Source organism: Austrofundulus limnaeus, unplaced genomic scaffold, assembly GCF_001266775.1.
Source record: "Austrofundulus limnaeus strain Quisiro unplaced genomic scaffold, Austrofundulus_limnaeus-1.0 Scaffold20, whole genome shotgun sequence".
Classification (NCBI taxonomy): domain Eukaryota; kingdom Metazoa; phylum Chordata; class Actinopteri; order Cyprinodontiformes; family Rivulidae; genus Austrofundulus; species Austrofundulus limnaeus.
In genome coordinates, this window is record NW_013952422.1 from 753071 (window position 1) to 776463 (window position 23393).

Consider the following 23393-nt stretch of genomic DNA (forward strand, 5'->3'; position numbering starts at 1 on the left):
TATATATACTAATTCTCGTACTAGGGTAAGCATGTTAATTTGTCATTAAACCAGCAGGCACAACAGTAATAAATTACTTTTGCGTTCCAACGCAACAGTATTCTGAGGTAACACAAAATAAAATAATCCCTCCATGTCTCCTCACGGGCTCCTTATATTTAATTTTACTGTATTTTGTAAAAAAAAAATAGAAAAAATATCAGTTCGATTAATATTTTTAGTTTAGTCTACCACATACTAACAGCATACAGACATGCATCCAACAGTTGCTTTTAGCTGATTCACTTTCAGAAGAACAAGACAAGTTTGTGAATCTAAATATTATTGCAATAAAATGTTGAATTTTATCCAAAGGTCAGATCAAAACGAAACAAAATTTCAAGTTGTTTTTCAAGCAACTCCATTTTTCTCCCGCAGAGTGTAACATTTGCTTAGTTTGTTTCTGCCAAGAGCTGAGGGGAGCAGATTTACGATTTTCTGAACCATACAAAAGGTGCTGATGTAGCTGAGTCATCCTTTAAAGACCCCTGCTGGGGTCTCACATAGACTCAGCCCACTGTCTCCTCAGCATCAACCAGCTTGACTGTAACTGCACAGCATGGCTGAGAAGATAAACATCAACGGCTACTCAGGAAAGAACAAATGACACATGAAACTCTTTTTTTTTTTTCAAATCTTAGAATTATTTTTTTCTTTTTTTAAGTGTGAAATGACTGTGGCTGACAGATCATGTGCCTGCTAGATCTTAACGAACATTTTCTGGGAAGTGAGTAACAACACATTTTCCATTTCAGACAAAAAGCATCAAAAAGTTTTGCTACACAATCATTTTAAGCATCAAATGGAGAGGAAAATGACTGAAGTAAAAGCTTAGCATTCTTCAGAGGAATGCATATCGCCTCCTGGCTTTTAAGTCAGAGTTATTTTATGTTGGTAAATGATGGAAATGTACTTAAACCTTGAAAAAACGTGCAATATCTTCATGATATACAGTGAGTATGTATTGGGAATTACTTTATCACATCAAGGTTCAGCTCACAATTTCTAAACAATTGTTCAGTTTTCATCTTTTGTGTTTTTTTACAGTAAGTAGTTTGTGGCAGCCATTTTAAAACTGTACATCCAAACATTTGGGCTTCTACTTTTCATCTTTTTTCTGGACTTGGCAGAGATGCTTTTAAAAAAAAGAAGAAAAAGACTGTTTTGTTTATCTTTACTTTTGCACCAGACCAAGTATTAAAAATAATGTGAGCATTTGGGAATCAGTGTAACAGTATTGTAAGAGCAGATCTCAGAGACGAGGCTTTCATGTCACTGGCGTAGTCTTTTAGGATTAAATGTCAAAAAATGCTTTGATGTCGGCTCATTCTTCCCATTTCAAAGATGGGATACTCGCACATTCCAGTACAGATGTGCTGCATGTGAAAGTACCCACACTGCCCCACAGAGCAGTGGGGAACACCCGAAGGATACAGAAAAAAGTTGTTTGATATTGAAGATGGATTAAAAAAAGAAGGATTTGCAGTGTTCTTTCTGCACATTTCATAACAAGGACACTGGGAACAGAAGGTGACAACAAAAACTGGGTTTGAAAAAAAAACTGAAGACAATAAGAAGAGGAGAGAAGATGGAGCTTTTAATCCCTGGGGGGAAAACAAGGCAGCAAAGAAATGTTGGGCTATAGGCGGACTTCCCCTCGAGTCCCGTATTTTGGGATTTACTCATAAGCACGTCACATTTAGAAGTCAGAGGCTCTGAGGGGCCCGGCTCCACCATGTTAAATGCCACCGACTTGTTCTCAGCCACAAACCCTCGTGTCACTCTGCACTAGATTGAGTCGCTGACAGAGATGGATGAGAGAAGGAAGAGGGGCATTAAGAGGAGTCAGTGAATAGGAAAATGCAGCAATCTGACCAAAATTTACACTGCAGCTGTGCCACAAAGTAATCTCCTGAGATGTCAGGGTCGAAATGCAAGAAAATTTGCACAATTTATTTCATTATCGCCTGCCATCAAAAGGCAGCAGCCAGGCAATATTGGTTGTGTCTGCGTCTGTGTGCCTGTGCTTGTTTCTCTGTCTGTTAGCAAAATATCTCACAAACTAGTGGCTGGATTTTAATGGAGCCATGAGAAAGTAATTGTTGAATAAATGTCTACAGCTGATTACATTTTGGAGTCAAGCAAATTCAAAACAGCTGCCAAGGTTAATCAACTTTAACAAATGCAAAAAGTTGCCGTAACTCAGGCAGTTTTGCAAATATTGAGCTAAAATTTGTTTTGATAATAGTTTATAGTTATTCCCAACACATAGTAAGATTTGAGCAAAAAGCGTTGCAGCTCTGTCAATTCTCAACAGACTTTGTTTGGTATGAAAGGCAGTGGGTGGATATGTATTCCTCTATGTCAACCTATTTTCCTCAAAGCCCCCCTTTCTTACTTCCCACCCCTGCCCCATCCCTTGCTATTCCCCACCTCTCCCAAAGACACATTCAATCTTTCTCTCTTTATTAAAATAATAAAATAAGTTTTATTTGGAAAAGGGGAAAGAAGAACTGAGATATATAGAGTATTAGTTAGATGGACTTGTTTTGGTGATTTTTCACAACCTCTGAGCAAACAAGGTTATGGGCCCCACCTGTGCTCTCTGGTGCCCCCCACCCCCCAGGTTGGAAACCACAGCTCTGAGTCATTATAGGCCTTTATTATTTTTCTATTTGTTTAAAGACATTGAAGTAGCCTTTGTTCGGGAATCACAGACTATTTTTAACATGTTTTACTTTCTTTTCCAGTAAACGGGGGATGGTCCACGTGGACAGAGTGGTCTGTGTGTAACAGCCGTTGTGGCCGTGGTTACCAGAAGCGCACCCGCAGCTGCACCAACCCAGCGCCGCTCAACGGCGGCGCCATCTGTGAAGGTCAAGGCATCCAGAAGCTGCCATGTAATCCTCTCTGCCCAGGTAGGGTGCTAAGAAAATTCGACTTCCCCCTCCAGTTTATTAGCGGGTGGAAATGGTTCAGGTGCACAAAACACTGATTGCATAAAATGTAATGCAACTGCGTGTTTGCTTATTTCATTCATGTCTGTGCCCACATGCTTACATGTGTCACTCTCCCACCTGTTCTTGCTGTTCCAACAACCACTCACGAGCTCAACCGTCCTCATCTTCTCATTCCTCCCCTGTCTCCTTCACTTCCACCCATGTGTGTGTGTGTGTGTCCTGTCTGTTGTGTGATTAGTGGATGGCCTGTGGACAGAGTGGAGTAAGTGGTCCACCTGTGGGACAGAGTGCACCCACTGGAGGAGGAGAGAATGCAACGCTCCGGCACCCAAAAACGGGGGGAAGGACTGTGAGGGCATGGTGCTCCAGTCAAAGAACTGCACGGATGGGCTGTGCATGCAGAGTGAGTACCCCACTAATCCTGTGCTCCTCTCTCTGACCTGCCAACAGAAGGAATTTCCTCACCCTTGACCGGAAATTTCCCTTCGCTCTTTCATCACCATGTGTTTTAACACTCCCCACCCTGTCTGTCGCTCAGGTTGTTCCACTTCGCTCATGCAAAAATAGGAAGTGAGGCTAAAAAGCCGCTTTTGATCTGTCTCACTTTACTTTCTCATGTAAAACAAACACTCTTAATGACATACTTGGTTACATACAATCTCTTACATAACTAAATGTTTCCTCGTGTTGTTCTTACTAATTACCCTTGTTACACCCACATTTCTGATTGGAGCACAGATACGAAGAAAAACATTGAGAGACTGAGCATGGTTCTGTGGAAAAGTTATGAACAATTAATATCTTACCTGTTGTAGATGGCTTTTGGATCTGTGTCAATTTATAGATGTTGAGCCGATTTAAAGGTTTGTTATGCTAAAATGTTTTAGGCAACTCCTGCCAACTTTGAAGATAAAATTAAAGAAATCTACTGGTAGCTTTAGTTAGAAGTATACTTGCAGCAATGTTATCAGTTGTATTGATTGTATATACATATATAACCTATATGTGTAATCACAACAAAACTTTCATAAATCTGCACGTTATCTAAAACATTTTAGTGTGACAGGGTCTTGACTGGTTTTATGAGTTAATGGCTAATCTGAGATCAAACTGGGTTTCTGCTAAGACCTCCAAACTCAAGAATATCACTTGGTTCATGTGAACATGAGTTTTAAACCTGTTTATCGCAGTCAGTTTGCTTTTTGTAGGTATTTTCCAGTGGTGGGCACAGCTAACCAAAATATTAGCTTTTTTGAACTCCTTAATCACTACACAAATTATCTAATTCCACTATCAAAATAAGCTGAAAGCTAAATTGATAATATGGCAGAAGCTAAAGCTAAATCCCACCCAAAACAAATGAGTAAGTCCTCTGAACAGTTCCTCCTGCTCAGATATTTTATGTTTTAGATTTTTCTACCTGGATTAATGGGATGGATCTAAAGACTAAAGATAAATCAATCATATTTAACATATTAAAAGTGAGCGTAATGTGCTTTGATATTGTCTTTGAACATAGCACTCCTTTTGTTTAGTTCCACTCTCTGTTCTTCTGCCTCAGACCTCCAGGTAACATTTTCAGTCAATAACTAAACTTCAGCACAAATCAACCAAACATAAACATGTAATGTGACAAACATAAGTCAGCACAACTCAAAACCCTTCATAGATCACAGATAAAAATGTTTGTCTCTTTTAGAGGTAAAATTTGAGAAGTTATAATCTAAATCACAGTGCAAAGCATGCTGGGTAATGACTACCATGTGTTATGATAAAGCCCTGAAGCACAGCTACAGCTGACAAACAGCGAAGCAGACGTGGGAGGAAGAAAAGGTGAAAAAATAAGTCACAGCCTGTGAAATCATGTTTCTGCTGATTTAGATTTTATTTCTGCACTATTAACACATTATTATTACACAATACACAGCTCCAGATGCTTTGATGTACGTGTGGAGTTTTTTACCACATTGTTAAGTTGTCGCAGGTATTTAAAACATTGAATTTCATCTATAATAGTGATTTTTTTCCCTTTTTTTTTCTCCTGCTGCTTTTTAACAAGAGGAGGAGAATAACAGTGGAGACACACACAGCCCTGCGACTGAGTCAAACTCTGTCTGGTTTAATAAAATTCCTTCTCCAATAAACATTTTTTTTGGAGCTGTTAAACCCAATCACTGTCACATGTGCCTTCAGCATGTGTAAAACTTGTTACAGATGGTGATTGTGACACTAATTGTTTAACAGAGGCTCAGCTGCTGGATGTCTTAAATTTGATAGAGCTGGCAACTGCAGTGAGCAGCTGATCAGAGCTCGAGCTGTAAACAGCTTCTCCTTGTGTCGGTGCACCGTGGTAAGAGTTTAGAGTAGGAGTTTACATCCTCTGGGTGATCATAATAAATCTTTGGATGGCCCGGTAGATTAAATTTATGTATTTGTAGAGTACATAAATGTGAGTACATTTCATAAAAGACAAAAAATAATAATAATAACAACTTTGAGAGTCAGAGGTGATTCGATATTTATAAGTTGCTGTTAGAAGGATGCATTAGCTGCTTTTGTGTGTCTAGCAGTGAATAAAAACAGGCAAAAATCTATACGAAGGCTGGGAAAAGACTTGACTGATTCCTCTGAGTATTTTCTTTCTCCATGCAGAACAACATATGTTCACCCCGCTCCTGCTTGCCCTTGTTCTCACCCTTTCAGCCAAGAGCATTCTAAGTTCTTGGCGGACTGATGGCGAGTTTGCCGAGAATATAAAGCCATAACGATATGGATTTAGGATCATTTCAGAGATTGATTTTTTTTGGAAGCTAAGAGGGTGAAGCCACTTATGTCAATGCTAATGACCATTTCCACGAGCATTTAGAAGAACGGCCCCATTATCTAAAAGCTCATGTTATGGCAAATATGATTGGGAATGGGAGTTGTGTGCAATCCGAACTCACCTCGGACTGCTGATGTGCTCCCTGCAGTGCAGGCCTGGAATCTGAGCAAACGTGCGTCCGTGGATTCCGTTGCAGCTTGATCTTATTTTCCGTTGTTTGAATTTATTTAAATCCTTTCAATTGCAATCCATCACAGAACTCTGCCGAAGGAACCCGATACAACCGCAGCTCGAAATAGAACTTATAGCATCCAAAGCTCTTTGCTGTAGAAACACAACTGACTCGAGTCAAAAAGGAAAAAAAGAGAGATGTCATAATTTACTTGCTTGCTTGTTTATTGCATTTAGGCTGTCAGGAAGCTTTAAATATTGGATTTAACAATGTTAAAAGTCTTTAAATTGATCTAAAAAGCTTGCACTTTGTTCAGAGACCTTCTAAATTCTGAATTGTAGTTTCTACACTTCACTAAGGCTGTTTGGCGCTCACACTGTGGTCCATCTTTTTTTTTCCCAATTCGGATGTTGTTTGCCAAGCTTTTGGTAACCCTACTCTCAGACATGACATTTTCTTGACTTATTGATCCAGAAAGAAAAGGGGAACACCGGCACCGGCGAGGGCTTTATTGCTGTGAGACAAGAACGGACGATCGTGGCTCTAAGCTCCATTCCTTGTTATTTGCCGTGGTTAAAAGGTCTCAATAAAATTGTCTTATGATCTTCAATTTCCATTCTCAAAGACTCCACAGCGAGGCTAAAATTAACTTTTAACGGTGCTGATGATATCAGCTTTGCTGGATAAAGGTCCAAAGTATTTCCCAAAGATTGAACACCTGTCAAGCCAAAGGAGTGATGATTAAAGCAGAGACATTGATTTCCTGTTCTATGATCCTGACTTCCTTCCCGGTTCTATGATGTCAGTAAAAAAAAAAAGCTCTTGCTTTGCGTGGAGCTGGGAGTCTTTCTTTGGAGCCCACCCACTGAAGCGAGCTCTTACAGTCAGGATGCGTAGAAACTCAACGGGACGGGTTCGGAAGGGACATCAGTTAGACCGGCCCTTACTGTCACCTCCCCCTTACTCCAACCCTGCATCCCCAGTGCCTGATTGCATGCACCGACCTCATCCATCAAGCCATCGATTTATCTGTCAGTCCACTAGTCTTCCTGTGGCACTCTCCCTTTCCAATAAGGATTTCATTGTTTGTTTAGTTGTTTATAAATGTCCCAGGGAGAGTGAATATTGTGTGTGCTTCTGCGCCAAACCCCCCCCCCCCCCACCACCACCAATCCCAGCTGGGCCCGAAAACCCCTTCTCCATCAAAGATTTCCCGAATCTCCAAATCACACGTCTTCAATTTTTCTAATCGCTGTCCTTCAGCTTCCTCCTCCCTCTGCCTTCCTAACATTATCATCACTTTCATCTCGTGCACTAACCTCTCCATCCACCTCGCAGTGACAGATGCGAGGCTGGAGGTTCTATTGACTCTGCTGGAGCTCACACTTTATCAGCTCCTCCATTCCGCTCACCTGCCAGCATCCGTCCTGCCGCCGCCGAGGCACTAAGCCCACTTGATGGATTGCGTCGTTCCCTTACAGAACCTCCGTGCCCACCCCCCCACCCCGCTCTCCCACCCGTATTTTTCTCATCCATCTCTATACACCACACGCAGATACGGGGAGGGGGGGGGGGCAAATCAAGAAGGATCACTTCCTTGAGTCATCACTCTCGCTCACGAGTTTGTACCAGTCTCATTTGTTGAGTTTGTTTTTCTGTTGGAAATTTGATTTTCATCATCCCTCTTCCTTCACCTCTCCTGCCCTCTTCCCCCATCATCTTCCTGCTTCTTTTCTTTTCTTTTTTTTTTTCTAATTTTTTTCCTCTCAAGGTTCCTTGTTTCAGCAGTCCTCTGAGGCAAACATCAAGAGTGATTTTGGAAATTCATGTGAGTTATTGTTTATTTTCATCATTTCAGTTATATTATTTCTGTTGTCATTCTTGTATGTGTGTTTTGTTTTTGACCTTTGTTTTAGCCATCTAAATATACATGTACAATTACAGCCCTAAAAATGTAGCAGAAAACTGGTAGAAAACAGCTAATTTTACATATTGGGATTTTTCACTAAAATCATAAAATACAAAAAGCATATTTTCCCTTATTTTATTATTGTTATGCCACTGTGCTTCTTATAAACATATTTTCACTCAGTTATCTGTGTTTTTTTACCATTTATAAAACATTTTTTTGTTAATTTCCAACTAAAAGTTGTCACTGCTATTGATTTTCTTATGAACTCCTGCTTAACTACAATTAACTAAAAATGCCTTTTATACTTTATGCAATGCAGTTTTATTAATTTGCAAAATATAAAAATGCAGCGAAATAGGAAAAAAATATGATCAAAAAAGGTAACCACTGAATAAATAATTGACTAACATTTGGAGTCAACCCAACTCAACAAAACCATACAGTATATTTAAGTTTATGGCAAACGCAAACATGATTTTAACTCATTCAATTCAACAGATATGGAGCTAAACTTTAGTGTGGTAGTTGCTGAGGCTAGTCTCCAACACATACTCCAAGCTCTAACAGATTGTGTAAGATTTTACTTTAAAACGTTGCCATTACCTGCTGGAGTCAAATCATGAACTGCATCTAATAAAACTTACAGAAGGTAATCACTGGATGTACAACTCTTTGCCTTTTATGGTTAATTTAGCTTATGATGGCCACCACAGCTAATCAACCATAGCAAACAAAAAATGGCTTTATTTGACAGATATTAAGCTAAAATTTAATGTGGTAGTTGCTGAGAGTCTTTCACAAAACAGACTGATGACGATGATGAGATCTCACCATACTTCCCATGTTCCTGCCTGATATTATTCTCACGGTTTGACTAAAATATTGTGAACCTAAGCATGGAAAAAATGCTAGCTTTTTATTTTAACAGCTTTTTTATATTAAATCTTTTAAGACACACTTGCATGCATTGCAAGTCTTTTTTTCCTGCTCAGCACACTAACAGAAAATAACTAAAGATGCACAAACCTTCTGTTGTTTTTTGTAAGCACAAACGCTAGTTGCATATTTCCGATTAAGGTCAAGTTGCAGAATAACTTGAGGTTAAATACCTCACCTCCCCTATAAAAAATGCAACAGCTGTGTTCTACAGATCTATGGCTCTTTCATCTTTTCTGCACAACGCTGTAGACTGAGTTATCCTCTGACATCGTGTCTCTCTCTCCGTCAGTAAATCTCCCGGTCCTCACAGAAAATAGAGTGTTTAATAATCCATTTCATTTCCACTCCTTGTATTTTGCGGTTTCTGACAATAGCTCATGTTCAAAGGGACGTATTAATCTAAGTGATACATTTTAATGCGTACACTTAGCAGGTTGCTGCATTTATCATCAAAGCGTGGATGGAAGATTGTTCGACTGAGGGGGATATATGTTAAGTAACTGCGGGGAGGCTCAGCAAGGGGAGCAGAGTGAAATTACATTTTTAGACCTTCATCACCAGCTGCCTGCTCTGTTTTCTGTCTGTGTCGCTGCTAGAGGAGAGATTAGAGGTCTAACGTATATTTGGATGCGTCTTAAATATGACGTTGCAGGCAGAGCTGAGGAGGGATGGCTAGGCAACATAAAGACTGAGAAATAAAGCCAATAATTACAGGCATACAGAAACGCTTAGAGCCAGAACAGAGTCATATTTACTGCACGTAAACAGGAATGAAGGTTGAACTAAATTTGAGTTTGGCTTCTTTAAGGGCAGGAATTTTAATTGCTTTAAGAGTGACAAGACAACAAATGCTTCTCTCTTTAAGTTTAGATCTTGTTTTTAAATTAAAGGCCAATCATTTATTTAAGGGGTAATATTATGTGTTTCTCAGGCATACATTTAAATACTATACCATAATAAAGTATGTCACCTTGAGCTGTTATTAAAATGCAGTTTTTATGTTTAAATAGAAAATAAACTTATCTTCTCATCACTTCCTCTTCTAAACGCCTTGAAATTGGCCTCTGTCTCTTTAAGAACCACCTTCGCTTCTGTCTTGCCCATTTCGGTGCGGGGATGGGGGTGGGGCTGCTGAGATGATGCAGTTTACTTGGCATCTGAAAAGACATTTCCTCAAAGGTATTTTGAATCTGAAAATAGCTTCACTGAGCAGACAGTTAGGTTTCACTTTCACTTTCACCCAAGAGCCTGCAGGAGTCATGGACGGGGTGTGTGGGGAGTGGGGAGGGGTGTGAGCTCTGCCATGAGGAAGTTCGGCTTAAAGACACATCCCAGAGGCGTTTCTGGTCCTCAAAGGCGTTTCTGGTCCCCACCTGTCGTTTTGCTCCTCAGCATGACTTCCTAAAAACACTGCAAGATTTCTCAAACATGCATAAATGAGTCAAAGCAAGACTTTGGGCATGTTTTTATGAGAGTATAACATTATAACATGATATAAAACTCAAAAAAGTTGATTTTACATGATATTGCCCCTTAAAATGCATATAACCATGACTTTTGGTCAAATTTTGAAAATGAATTCATGCACAGTTGAGGGATTTGCTGGCGCTCATGACTCAAATACTACCACACAAAATTTTAGCTTAGTATTCATGAAACCGACTGACTTGTAGCCGTTCCTGTTTGCTAGGACCAAGTGGCTGTGGCAGCCATCTTGAGCCGGGTGAACTCCAAACAATAGTCAGTTGTAGATATACAGCCAATGATTTATTAACAAAATCACTTTTTTATTAAAAAGTAAGCCCAAAAAACAGAAAAAAAAACAGATTCTGGAGAGCAAAGAATGTGATTGCAAAAGTTGTTTCACATGCTCATGTTTTTTGTTCTGTTTAATGCTCCTTAGTATTAAAAAAAACAAGAGACCCACAAGTCATATCCCTGAGACACATCATGCTACTTTATACAAACCCTCCACGGTCATGCGTTTTCAAAATACTGTTTTTAGATTTATGGGTGACACTGCCATCTGCTGCAGATTCGGTGCATTTTACATGAATCCTCATCTTAAAAGCAAGAACATCTTCCTCATTAAATTGCCTTTGTTCTCCCATACATTTACATGCTTTGGTCTTTGACTTTTCGAACAAGCTGTGGACATGTACAGTTCCCAGAGACGTGTCAAACAATCTGCAGACACGTGGTCCCACAAGCCCACAAGCATTTTATTACTTCTAAAGAAGTGCCTGTCTTCCCCATTTGTCAATGTCTGACACTGAAGGACATTCTTCACCAAATGCCACAGAATGCAGGCTGTCAGTCAGCAGCCAATAGGAGGCCAGATCTGTAACAAGCGCCTGTCCGTGTTTTCAGCAGCCCTCGTGTATTCAACGCCAGCCCAGCTAATCACAGAGGTTTCTCCAGCTGGAAAGTGGACAGAGAGACTCTGGGAGGCAGACAGAAATGAAAGGCAATTTGAGAAATTCAAGCTATGTCTAGATCTTATCTGCAGCATGTAAGAACAAAGTCAGAGACAGACTCTGAACTCCAGCATGAGCATGGTAATTTGAAGATGAAATCCCCCCGCATCTACGTCTGCAAAACTTTTGATCTCGCTTCTGAGCCGAGATCGGCGTGTCTCAGAGCAGCCGTGTTTAATAATCACGTTGTTTCTCCAGACTTTATCTTCATTATCTTTAATTTCTTGTTAATTATCTTATTTACATGGCCCTGTTTACAGCTTCCTCTCTAATAACAACAGCAGCGAGCCTTCTTTCTTGGCTCTGGCCACCAAGACACAAGCAGGCAGACTTTGTTCTCACTTGGAGGTGTTTGTGAGGCTTTTGTTGTATTTTTAACTGGGACATTAGTTTGCAAATCTGAGAAATGAAACAAACCTGATGTCTTGTATTGCATGTGCCATGATGTTTCCTTGTCTAAGACATTTAGGAGTGTTCATTAAAAGTAAAGAAAAAAATGTGCAATTGTGCAAAATGCAAATTGTGCATTTATATCCCTGTATGATGGTTGTTAATATCCGGCTCTGTCATAAAGCAGGATATTAGTCTGCTGATAATGTCTTCATCACAACTCCTGCATAATGAAAGAGAAAGCCCCATCCTGTTGATGCAAACTTATGAGATCTAAAAAGGCACAACTCTCCTCTGTTTCTTTGTCTCCTTCCTCACCCCTCCTCCAGTGGCCCCCAGCACCGACGACGTCGCTCTCTATGTGGGTATTGTCATAGCCGTGATCATGTGCCTGGTGATCTCTGTCGTGGTGGCGCTCTTCGTCTACAGGAAGAACCACCGCGAGTTCAGCTCCGACATTATCGACTCCTCCGCCCTCAACGGAGGCTTCCAACCTGTCAGCATCAAGACCGCCCGTAAAGGTGGGTCAAAGGAGAGATATGATTTGTGTGGGTGGTTGTCTTTCTCTGCAATCATTAAACAGAAGTATATCTGATACAACTTAGTGGTCATTTTGACATATTTAAACAAGAGCATGTGACTGGTACATTATGCACAAAGGAATACTTGAGCACTAATGTGCATTGTTAGTTATGAATAACTTGTAAAATTCTTTGTTAAATTTTTAAGAAAAAACTTTAGCCCCAATTTTTTGTTTCCCTTTCCCAGTGAAATACCTGGACTTTGACTTGAACATCACATGAAGCACATCACAAAGCCATTTCTTGCTTCATTGGCAGGTGTGCTGTCAGTCTTTTATTAATAACAAGGTCCACCTGCAGTTTAATTGAAACTTTTGTCTGGTTTAAGTAGCCGTTTCAGAATGGATCAAAGAACTTACACTCAAACAGTTCAAAGTATTAGTTTCCGTCAGTGATACGTTGATCACATTATCCTGAAGCACTTTTTGATATGATCTAGAATTCTGTCTGTAAAATAATTCCAAACCATAACATTTTCACCACCAGATTTTTTTTCTCACTAAATATTATGTGGATAAAACTCACTTAATTTTGATTTACTTCTGCAGAGCACTGCTCAAAATTACCTGACCTTCCACCAAATGTAAATCAGCAAACCAAAGTTGGTATCAAACTGGGACTAGCTGCCAACTTGAACTTTTTGTAACTTTTTAAGGGAACAAAATGGAAGTTTTCAGTTGCAGTTTCACTGAATTTTGAGTGTTTGCACCCGAGTGGCCAGCCAGCCATGCAGACGTATTTATGTTTGTATGCGCTGCCTGCAAAAGGGTGTTCTAAGCTGGGCCGACCTTGGCCCACTTTGTACCCACCTTGGCAGCCGCTGACTTTTAGTCCTGAACATGTTATTTATTTATTTATTTATTTATTTATTCATTCATTTATTCATTCATTCATTCATTCATTCATTGGCCTAAGGAAAGCTCCCATGCAAGTGTCAAATTACAGCTCTTGCAATCATGAGACGGGTCAAAGACACTTCCATGAAGGAGAATGTCGAGAGACTTTCAGGAGACTCTCTTGTGAATGCTGTTTGCAAACAATCCCAGCCCAGTGTCAAACTTACTTAACGATGTATTCCTGATCGTAAACTCATGCACCAAGTGCTGCAAAATTCACCGGCAGATCAAACTGATTTTGGGATGAATCTTTGGGGACAGCCAGCCATGAAACAAACTGGTATATTAGGGATGTAAATCAGCAGCTTTATGACAAGATGATGTATTGATTTGTTTGGATGACGATACGTTTTTTCCATATCACAAAGTATGTCATGATTTGATTTCAGTTCAATCCACAAGTTTGTGATCAATATCAATCCACATCAGGTATGATGATGATGATGATGATATGGATCAATGTTTGTGTTTTGCCTCAATGTAATTGAATCATTTAATCAATACATCGATGTGGATCAATTTATTGTTACACCCTTAGTTTATATGTACCGTTTCTACCGCCACTTGTCAGTAATTCATTTTGCAATCAAATATTTATCTAAAACTTTTTGGTGATCCTGCATGGAGCTCTGACAGATTTTAGGACCCTTATTGAAGGATAGGAGGGCACTTTATATTTTGGCTTGCACACTTCAGCAACAACAACGAAAGAACACCAGAAATAACCTTTATTGGAATAAAACAGAACAACTTACTCTTCCTACATGAATAAGTCCAAATAACTTGTGAGGCATTTGGAGTTGCTTACATTAACAGCCCATAACAATCACCTGTTGAGGTTCGTTTGACTCAGCTGCTCTGGCAGCGAATGTGTTGGCGATGATGTGGATGTAAATGTGCTCTTTTGACAGTAGATGAGTGTGAAGCTCGTGAGAGAGCAGCAGGCAGCGTGTTTATGTAAGGGACACAGTAAAACGGTTCAAATGCTGATCATAAAGGCATAATCAGGCCAGTTCCTATGTTGCATAACACTCTGTATAATTAGGTGTGAGCATGTGATGCTGGATTGAAAAGATGAAGCAGAAAAACAAGAAGAATAGACTAATCAGGGGAAATGTGTTGTAAATTTTTAATATGATGTTTTAGGAGGAGATAAAATGCAAACTTTAAAAATAACATAAATGTGGAGGACAGCAAGGACAGAAATGAAAGATTTTAAATGCATCATCTCAATAAACTTTTTTTACGGGCAGCAAGCTTTTTGTTTACAGAAATCACCCACAATTTGTTTTGCAAAGCATATGGATGTTTTGTATGATGCAACACATTTTAATATTCAAATTAGTATATGTTTTTTTCCACTAAATGTCAGGGCTTCAGAATTCCCTTCCAAATGCATCGCATCAATCTTTACTGTCTGGCTGAGGTTCGGAATTGACTTTAGGATTTTACTGCTTGTCTTTTAAAACTGGAGTGGTCTGTCTCCTGCCAATATCTGCAATCTCTTAACCCCCAATGAGCCTTATGGAAGCTTGAGATCCTCTGCAAAAGTCCTTCTAAAAGCTCAAGCTGTCAGTAAAAAATGACCGGGCCTTTTGTGTCTGAGTCCTTCGGCTTAAACGCTCTTCCTTGTCGTGCATTCAGACTGACTACTTTAAATGTTTTCTGAGTACCAACTTTTGTTTTATAACATTTTCCAATTATCAATTGAGTTAATGCATCTTTACCATTTCTGCTATTAATTGAGTATTTTGTTTATGTTATGATAAACAGCACAAAATGTAAAGAGATTTATGTTTGGTAGATTGTTTCTTTGTTGTAACAATGCTTCTTGGCAATAAATCTTATACTGTTGGGAAGTTAATTTCTTTTTGAAATAGCGCCACATTTGTAAGGAACATGCATTTGTGGGTAGAGCAGTAGAGACGAGTGTGTGGGTTGCGCACGTGGAAAATTAGCCAAATAGTTTCTAGTAAACCACTTATTTTGTTGTTGCTATTGACTCTTGTTTTGAGCTTTTGGTTCCCCAGGTGCTGCCAGTCGTGCCTGGTATAAGATTTATTTTCAAGAAGTATTGTAACAACAAAGAAATAATCTACCAAACACAAATATCCTGACTTTTTGTGCTAAGTACGGATTTCTTAAAACATGCTTTTAAACATTGCACCTCTATATTGCATGGTTCAGTTAAACTTAGCTGCAAAAATAGTCTTCCTTTAAACTATAATTTTCCATGTTTTAAAATCTGGTTAAATTGATTTGCTGTGCTGCAGCTCAAGCATACATGTGTAGGAAGTGTGGAAAAAAAGACATATTGTCTGCCTTTGTAAATACAGAATGAGTTAAATTAATAAATGGGGCCCACTTCATAAATAATGTGTTTTAAACTTTAAATTTTTGGTAAAATACAGTGGTTTGCAAAAGTATTCATACCCCTTGAACTTTTCCATATTTTGTCACATTACAACCACAAACATAAATATATTTCACTGGAATTTAATGTGAAAGACCAACACAAAGTGGTATACAATTGTGAAGTGGAAGCAAAATTTTACATGAATCAAAACATTTTTTACAAATAAAAAACTGATAAGTGCGATGTGCAAAATTATTCAGCCCCCCTGAGTCAATACTTTGTGGAGTCACRTTTTGCTGCAATTACAGCTGCAAGTCTTTTAGGGTATGTCTCCACCAGCTTTGCACATCTAGTGACTGCAATTCTTGCCCATTCCTCCTTGCAAAACAGCTCAAGCTCAGTCAGATTGGATGGAGAGCGTTTGTGAACAGCAGTTTTGAGATCTTGCCACAAATTCTCAATTGGGTTTAGGTCTGGACTTTGACTGGGCCATTCTAACACATGAATATTCTTTTTTTTAAACCACTCCATTGTAGCTTTGGCTTTATGTTTAGGGTCGTTGTCCTGCTGGAAGGTGAACCTCCGCCCCAGTCTCAAATCTTTTGCTGACTCCAACAGGTTTTCTTCCAAGATTGCCCTGTATTTGGCTCCATCCATCTTCCCATCAACTTTGACCAACTTCCCGGTCCCTGCTGAAGAGAAGCACCCCCAGAGCATGATGCTGCCACCACCATATTTGACAGTGGGGATGGTGTTTTCAGAGTGATGTGCAGTGTTCTTTCTCCGCCACACATAGCGTTTTGCATTGTGGCCAAAAAGTTCAATTTTGGTCTCGTCTGACCAAAGCACCTTCTTCCACATGTTTGCTGTGTCCTCAACATGGCTTCTGGCAAACTGCAAACGGGACTTCTTATGGTTTTCTTTTAACAATGGCTTTCTCCTTGCCACTCTTCCATAAAGACCACATTTGTGTAGTGCACGACTAATTGTTGTCCTGTGGACAGTTTCCCCCACCTGAGCTGTGGCTCTCTGCATTTCTTCCAGAGTCACCATGGGCCTCTTGGCTGCCTCTCTGATCAGTGATCTCCTTGTTCGGCCTGTAAGTTTAGGTGGACGGCCTTGTCTTGGCAGGTTTACTGTGGTGCCATACTCTTTCCATTTCCGGATGATGGATTGAACAGTGCTCCGTGAGATGTTCAAAGCTTGGGAAATCTTTTTATAACCTAAGCCTGCTTTAAACTTCTCCAAAACCATATTCCTAACCTGTCTGGTGTGTTCTTTGGACTTCATGATGCTGTTTGCTCCCCAATATTCTCTTAACCAACATCTGAGGCCGTCACGGAGCAGCTGTATTTGTACTGAGATTAGATTACACACAGGTGGACCCTTTTGAGTCATTAGCAGTCATCAGGCAACTTCTGAATGCAATTGGTTGCGCTCAGGGAAAAGGGGGCTGAATACTTTTGCACGTCGCACTTTTCAGTTTTTTATTTGTAAAAAATGTTTTGATTCATGTAGAATTTTGCTTCCACTTCACAATTGTATACCACTTTGTGTTGGTCTTTCACATTAAATTCCAGTGAAATATATTTATGTTTGTGGTTGTAATGTGACAAAATATGGAAAAGTTCAAGGGGTATGAATACTTTTGCAAACCACTGTATCAAGTCTTTTCAAGTAAACAGGTTCAAGTTCCAAGTCATTGGTGTAAAAGTCCAAGTCAAGTCAGAAGTCTTTGAGCATTTTTTCAAGTCAAGTCTAAAGTCAGAATATCAATGACTCAAATCTGACTTGGGTCCAATCATGTGACTCGAGTCCTCGTCTCTGTTAATAAATACTTTTGTTTGTTTTTGTTTTTCCAGCTGATCTCCTAACATCACCCCCTGATCTAACCTCAGCAGCCGCCATGTACCGCGGCCCAGTTTACGCTCTCCATGACGTGGCCGACAAAATCCCCATGACCAACTCCCCCCTGCTGGACCCCCTCCCCAACCTGAAGATTAAGGTGTACAACTCCTCGGGCTTAGTCACGCCCCAGGACGACCTGGGAGGAGAGCTTTCCTCAAAGCTGTCGCCCAAGCTGCCGCACTGCCTCCTGGACAACAGCAACGGCACGATGGGGCGTCACGCGCAGACCCAGACTCTGCTTCGTACCAGGGACCCATCCTGCACCGCTCTGGGCTCTTTCAGCTCCCAGGGGGGTCACCTCATTGTGCCCAACTCAGGTACAGCAACAGGATCCATATTATTAAGATGAGGGGGAAAATGAAGACAACAAAGCTGAAATGTTTCCTACTTATTTCTTCAGATTAATTTTTAAAATCACGTGAATCAGCTCTAAACCAAAACATAACTTAGTTCATGATATTCTGATTAAAACAGAAGTAAATTTAAAAAACTGCCTGTCATTAAAGGACAACTAAGGAAAGCTTGTCAAAGTTAAAAACAATGATCTGTTGGTGCTTAGTAGGAGTGTCATATTATCAGTTTTTCTCAAAACAAGTACTTCAGCTTGGGTACTCGCCAATACCAAGTACCAATACTGAGTACTTACTGAGATAGAACCTATGTTAGACACTAGTTGTGTTTCCATCAACGTTTTAAATGTGCATTTTGAAGTACTGCATTAGAAAAGGTGAATTGAAACAGCAAAATTAGCAAAAACTTTCTCATTTTTACAAAAAAAAATGTTACACATGCTTTAGTGGCAAGGGAACACTTAGGATTTTCCAAAAAAAAAAAAAAAGAGTTAATGCGCAAAAGGTTCTGATGTAGAGAAAATTTACCTCAATCAGCTGTTCCTGCTATCCGAAAATTGTTACGTTTTCTCAGATATTCCCGTAACGTGGAGAGAATTACATTTCTTTTTCTATGTCTCCAGACAGCATGTAACATCACCAAAACTAGTTGATAGGACAGAACAATTACAACTTTCCCGATAGTAGCAACATGTTCCTGAAAAATTCTCTCCATCGTCCCGAGATGTGCATCCCTGCGAGTTTGTGACTTTACTTCCTGTTTACTACAGCCATGCATAACACCACCGTCTGACATAAATACACTGTCCGTAGCCTGGTTGATTCACTCCAAGCCAGTTGATAGAAACACCTCTGGTGCGTATTTCTTTTTTGGCAACATTTCAAAACTTAGCTCAAAATGTGCATTAAAATTGGTTGGAAACATGCCTAGTGGCTTTAAAAACACATTTACTTTATTTAGAACAAAGTGGCTGTCCTTCCTTGTAAGCTTATGGTCCCTCTGACTTGATAAAATTGAATATACAGCATGATACTTGAAACATTTAAAATAATTACTTTTCACTTGAAATGTAAACTGTAACAATGGAGTATTGTTACCAGTATTTGGGGTATCCATAACAGTATTAATATTGGTTCTGGGTACTGGAGCATTTTGTACTTGTAAAAATTCTAGTGTACAGATATTTGTATGTGGACACCAGCAGTGCTTAGTGTTGATAATGATAATTCAGCTGCTACTAAACCAGATTTTACTTTGATATTTGTCAAATTAAAAAGGAACAGCTATTTCTGTTTTTGTTAAGTTTAATTAGCACTGGCAGCCTTCTAGAACAGTTTTGACTTGAAAAATGAATAGGTTTTAGATTTATATCCACTAAATATTTTCTGAAAATTTCCATCAAATCTGTCTTGATGTCTTTAAAAAATGTTGCTAACAGACAAATAGAGAAGACCCAACAAGTGATCTGAAACTTTTAAATAAAATCCATTTCGATTGGACGCACTTTTTGTGTTTTTTACAATGAAACATAAGTATAAGAAACTGAATATGAAGCGTATTTTCCATATACAAAGAAACACTTCAAAAATCTGTGTTGAGCACTGAAAAGGATGGTGTTTTGTGCTCTACTTAACATAACTAAACTTTACTATCTCCACCAAAAACACACAAACAGATGGAACTTTGAAGTGATCTGCTTAGCCATATGCAACTTATCAGCGAGCCGACTGCTCACTATGACAGGAGTTGATGGATACCTGAGGTGCCTGCACCAGAAGCACTGAAGTCGAGGTGTTCTAGTTTCAGGCAGCTTACATTAGCCATGCTGTCTTCACTTCAAACAGACGCAGGCTGTAAGGATCACACCACAGATGCATGCTGACAGGCATAGACAAACTAGCTGTGACATTCAGGGATGCACAGACTTCTCACATTTCTTAAGTTTTTTTTTTTCCTTTTTCTTTATGATACCTGTAAAATGTCCTCAGCTGCTGGTTGTACTCAGCCACCTCATCATGTTACACCAGCAGAGAGAGGATGGAAAATGCATTTGATATTTGATACGTTTGTGTGTCTGGGTAATGAAATATTTTGTAGCACTGTCTGTGAGGCTGGTTAGTATTTTGCATCTTAAAACCACAATTTGTTTTTTTACAGGCTTTGCTTAGAGGCAGAGTTGCACTTTGAGAGATGTTCCCCTTTGGCAGAGTTGTTCTATACCAGCTAGTCTGTCATCTTTTTTGAAAAAAAGTTCTGTACAAGGACTTGGAGAAATGAATGAGCTATCTTAGAAACCTCCCTCCTGAGAAGGAGAAGCTATGATAGTATGCATAGGGGAAATTGAGGGATATGTTTATAAAAAAAACACATCAGAGGGACATCATTTCAAATCAATCTGAGATGGAAAAATGTAAATTATATTGGCTGCTGCCATATAGGAACGCTGTGAGGAGAGTGGAGATCATTGATTCTGCTGGAAATAAAAAAAATAATGCCACAGGAGAGAGCAGTAAAGTGTTAATTTAATCAGGAACTCAAGGTCATTACAGATACTAGAGCTCAAAATTAAATAACCATAAGATAGCATAGACATTAAAAAAACTAAATACTTTCAGTTTTTTTTTTAGTTTTAAGCTTTGTTTTTCCCTAAAGTTTGAAAACCGTGTTGTCTGAGTAAAAATAGTTTGTTTTTATCTGTTTCTGTGCTCCTCAGGAGTCAGTCTACTGATTCCAGCAGGAGCCATTCCTCAAGGCAGAGTTTATGAGATGTATGTGACCGTCCAGAGGAAGGACAATTTGAGGTACAGAGTGCTGCTTGGTCACATTAACACACACACATACACACACCCAGAAACACCATATATATATATATGTGTTTTTTTTTTCTTTGTGCACCTCTAGGCCTTCTGTGGACGATGGTCAAACTGTGCTCAGCCCTGTGGTGAGCTGTGGGCCCCCCGGGACCCTGCTGACGCGGCCCGTCATCATCACCATGCACCACTGTGCCGTGTGCGACGGCCAGCAGGACTGGCTGATCCAGCTCAAGAGCCAGTCGCAGCAGAACCAGTGGGAGGTGAGATTTGGGATTCACAGTGAAACCTGCCGTAAATTCTTTCTAAAGTCAAGTTTGAAAAATGGTCTTTAGCAGCCACTGAAGGCATTAAAGGGATTTTTATTTTAAGCTAGAAAAAAAGATTGACTCTGTCCATGGAATCCAGATACATTTGGTTGGTTGGAAGTTTTCACCCAGTGTTGAGTAAAGAGCAAAGGAGAAAGATGATATGAGTCTGGAGCTGTGGATCAAATGAAAGGGCTGAGAGGAAACGACTTCCTCAGCTTCCTTTTAAACTCTTCAAGGAGACCCTCTGCTTTAATCAGGAGCTGAAACAGTAAACCTCTAATCTCAGCCCTGATCTGTGCTTTTTACCCCGACAGTTTCCTTTTGTCTTTATTAAGATACATTTTATGTGCTGGTGTGTGGAAATGTGCATGCCTCCACTGCTTATGGGCTCCTTGATGAGTCTTTGTGATCAGAAAGGTTTCTGAAGGCAGCATTGTGTCCCTTATCTGCTTTTTATTTCTAACATTCACCACACAGACGGACACAGAAATCCTCCATTTATCCAAACATGAAACGTTTTATAGCTGCTTTCATCTTTACGATCCAGATGATGTCTCAAAATATGTAAAAGGCATATTTTAGATTATTTTCCTGCCTTTTAGAAGCAAATTTCTGCTCCTACGTTTTTTATAAACTTTTACAAACCATGCCTTTTTTTAAAACGCAAAAAAAGTCAAATAAAAAAGAAACATTTAATGGAAGTGTTTATGCAGCAACAGTGCAGTAAACAGAATGAAATGTGTTATTAAGATGAAACAATGTGGGTTTTATTGCCTAAATGCCTTTATTGCTTAAATTGATACCATTAAAATTCAAACTGTCTATACTCAGCAGAGGTAAATCCATTCGCTAGGCTCCAATTTGAGGCTCTGTGTCAACCTTTTATTAAATTGTGTCTTGAATACCAGTATATTTTTTTTGTCTTTAACTAAAGAAAGGAAAAACTGGCCCCACATGCTTTGGTGACTTTGATAAATTACTTTCAGGATATCCAATAAAGCTCAGTGTAAACTGATCTTTTTAAAGAAGAAATAACTATTGATTAAAATCTTTGACTTGTCAGATTTGCAGACGGTAAAAGTGGGCTTCAGCTTCCTTTATTGGTGCTTCTCCTCACCCCGCTGAGGTAAATCGTTGTCCTGCGGAGATGAAATACTGCTTTATGACATACTCTGTCAAAATGTGTATTCATCTTTTTAATGGAAATAGGAGGAACGAGCCGTGCTTAAGAGTTAATGCAGATATTTGTATGCAACAGAGTGCAAGGCAAATTTCATATACCCGTTTTTATTTGCAAATACATAGTAAACATACCAATTGTTTAAACTGAATAAGTGAATCTTTTTTATATAAAAAAGAATGTTAAATTTAATAGCAGCAACACATTTGAAAAAACCTGGGATGTGGAATAAGCAGCTGCAAGATCATTTTGCAACAATCTTAGTTTATTCTCAGCAGATCAGTAGGAGGACAGGGAATAACAAGAACATTTTACAGAGGCTGCAGCTCCCAGAATTAAAGATGGAGAAAAGGTTTACCCAGGTTCAAAATCTGCATGGAAAAATAGTGGAAATTTTTCAAAACAATGTTTCGCAACAGAAATTTGAAAGACTTTGTACATTCCATAATCTACAATTTAGTAATATCATCAACCATACGTTAAGAATTTGGAGAAATCTCTGAAAGTCTGTATTGGAAGCCCCTGCATTAAAGACAGGTCTGGTCTGTTATGGACATCACTGCGTGGGCTGAGAAACACGTCCACAGATTGTTGTCTGTAAATGCAGTTTACTGTGCCATCTGAAAATGCAGTTTAAAGCTCTATCCCGCAAAGATGCAGCCATATATGGACATTACTTAGAAGCACTGGGACAAAGCTCCTTTTAAATTGAATGTAGTCAAAGTGGAAATATCATACTAGAGAGGGCCTGCCTCTCTGATGGTATAGGGGTGCATTATTATCCATGGCATGAGGAGTTTGCACATCTAAAAAGGCACCAGCAAAGCTGAAAAGTGTAGACAGGTTTTAGAGCAACATACTCACTCCCATTCAGATTGATAGTGACATATACAAAATCTTGTTTTTAGACATTAAATACATTTTGTTGTGTGCTGCATAGATATCTATTCTGTGTGGGTCATATTTTTCAACCGTTCAGTTTTCTCCATTTTCTATGATGTTTTCTGAACTATTTTGTTCAAAACGAGTTGATCTGATACACACCTCAGAAAAGGGGTGAAAGGGGGCTTGTGGAGTTGCAATGTTCAGACCAAAGCATTGCAGTTCATATAAACCCCCAACTGAATGATTTAAATGTGAAAAAGAAGGATTTAAAAAACATATCTCCTTTAAAAGAAGGGGACGCTTCCCGGTGGTAAATACAGACTTATCCCAGTTTAGTTTCTTCCAAATAAACTTTATTTTTTATTCCCAAAAATGGTACAATTTCTGTATGTGTGACGATTA

The 23393-nt window shown here is 39.3% G+C and overlaps 1 protein-coding gene across 2 annotated transcripts in view; it reads left to right on the top strand.

Annotated features, from left to right (window-relative positions):
* Positions 1 to 23393, top strand: part of unc5cb (unc-5 netrin receptor Cb) — a gene marked incomplete at its 5' end in the record, with an annotated part of 69676 nt that overhangs the window by 36860 nt on the left and 9423 nt on the right. The window contains 7 exon segments of one of the 2 annotated variants that reach the window (XM_014003714.1): positions 2790 to 2957; positions 3238 to 3402; positions 7767 to 7823; positions 12043 to 12234; positions 17409 to 17771; positions 20519 to 20606; positions 20707 to 20878. In XM_014003714.1, the coding sequence (XP_013859168.1) occupies positions 2790 to 2957; positions 3238 to 3402; positions 7767 to 7823; positions 12043 to 12234; positions 17409 to 17771; positions 20519 to 20606; positions 20707 to 20878 (1205 nt within the window). 2 annotated transcript variants of the gene reach the window in all.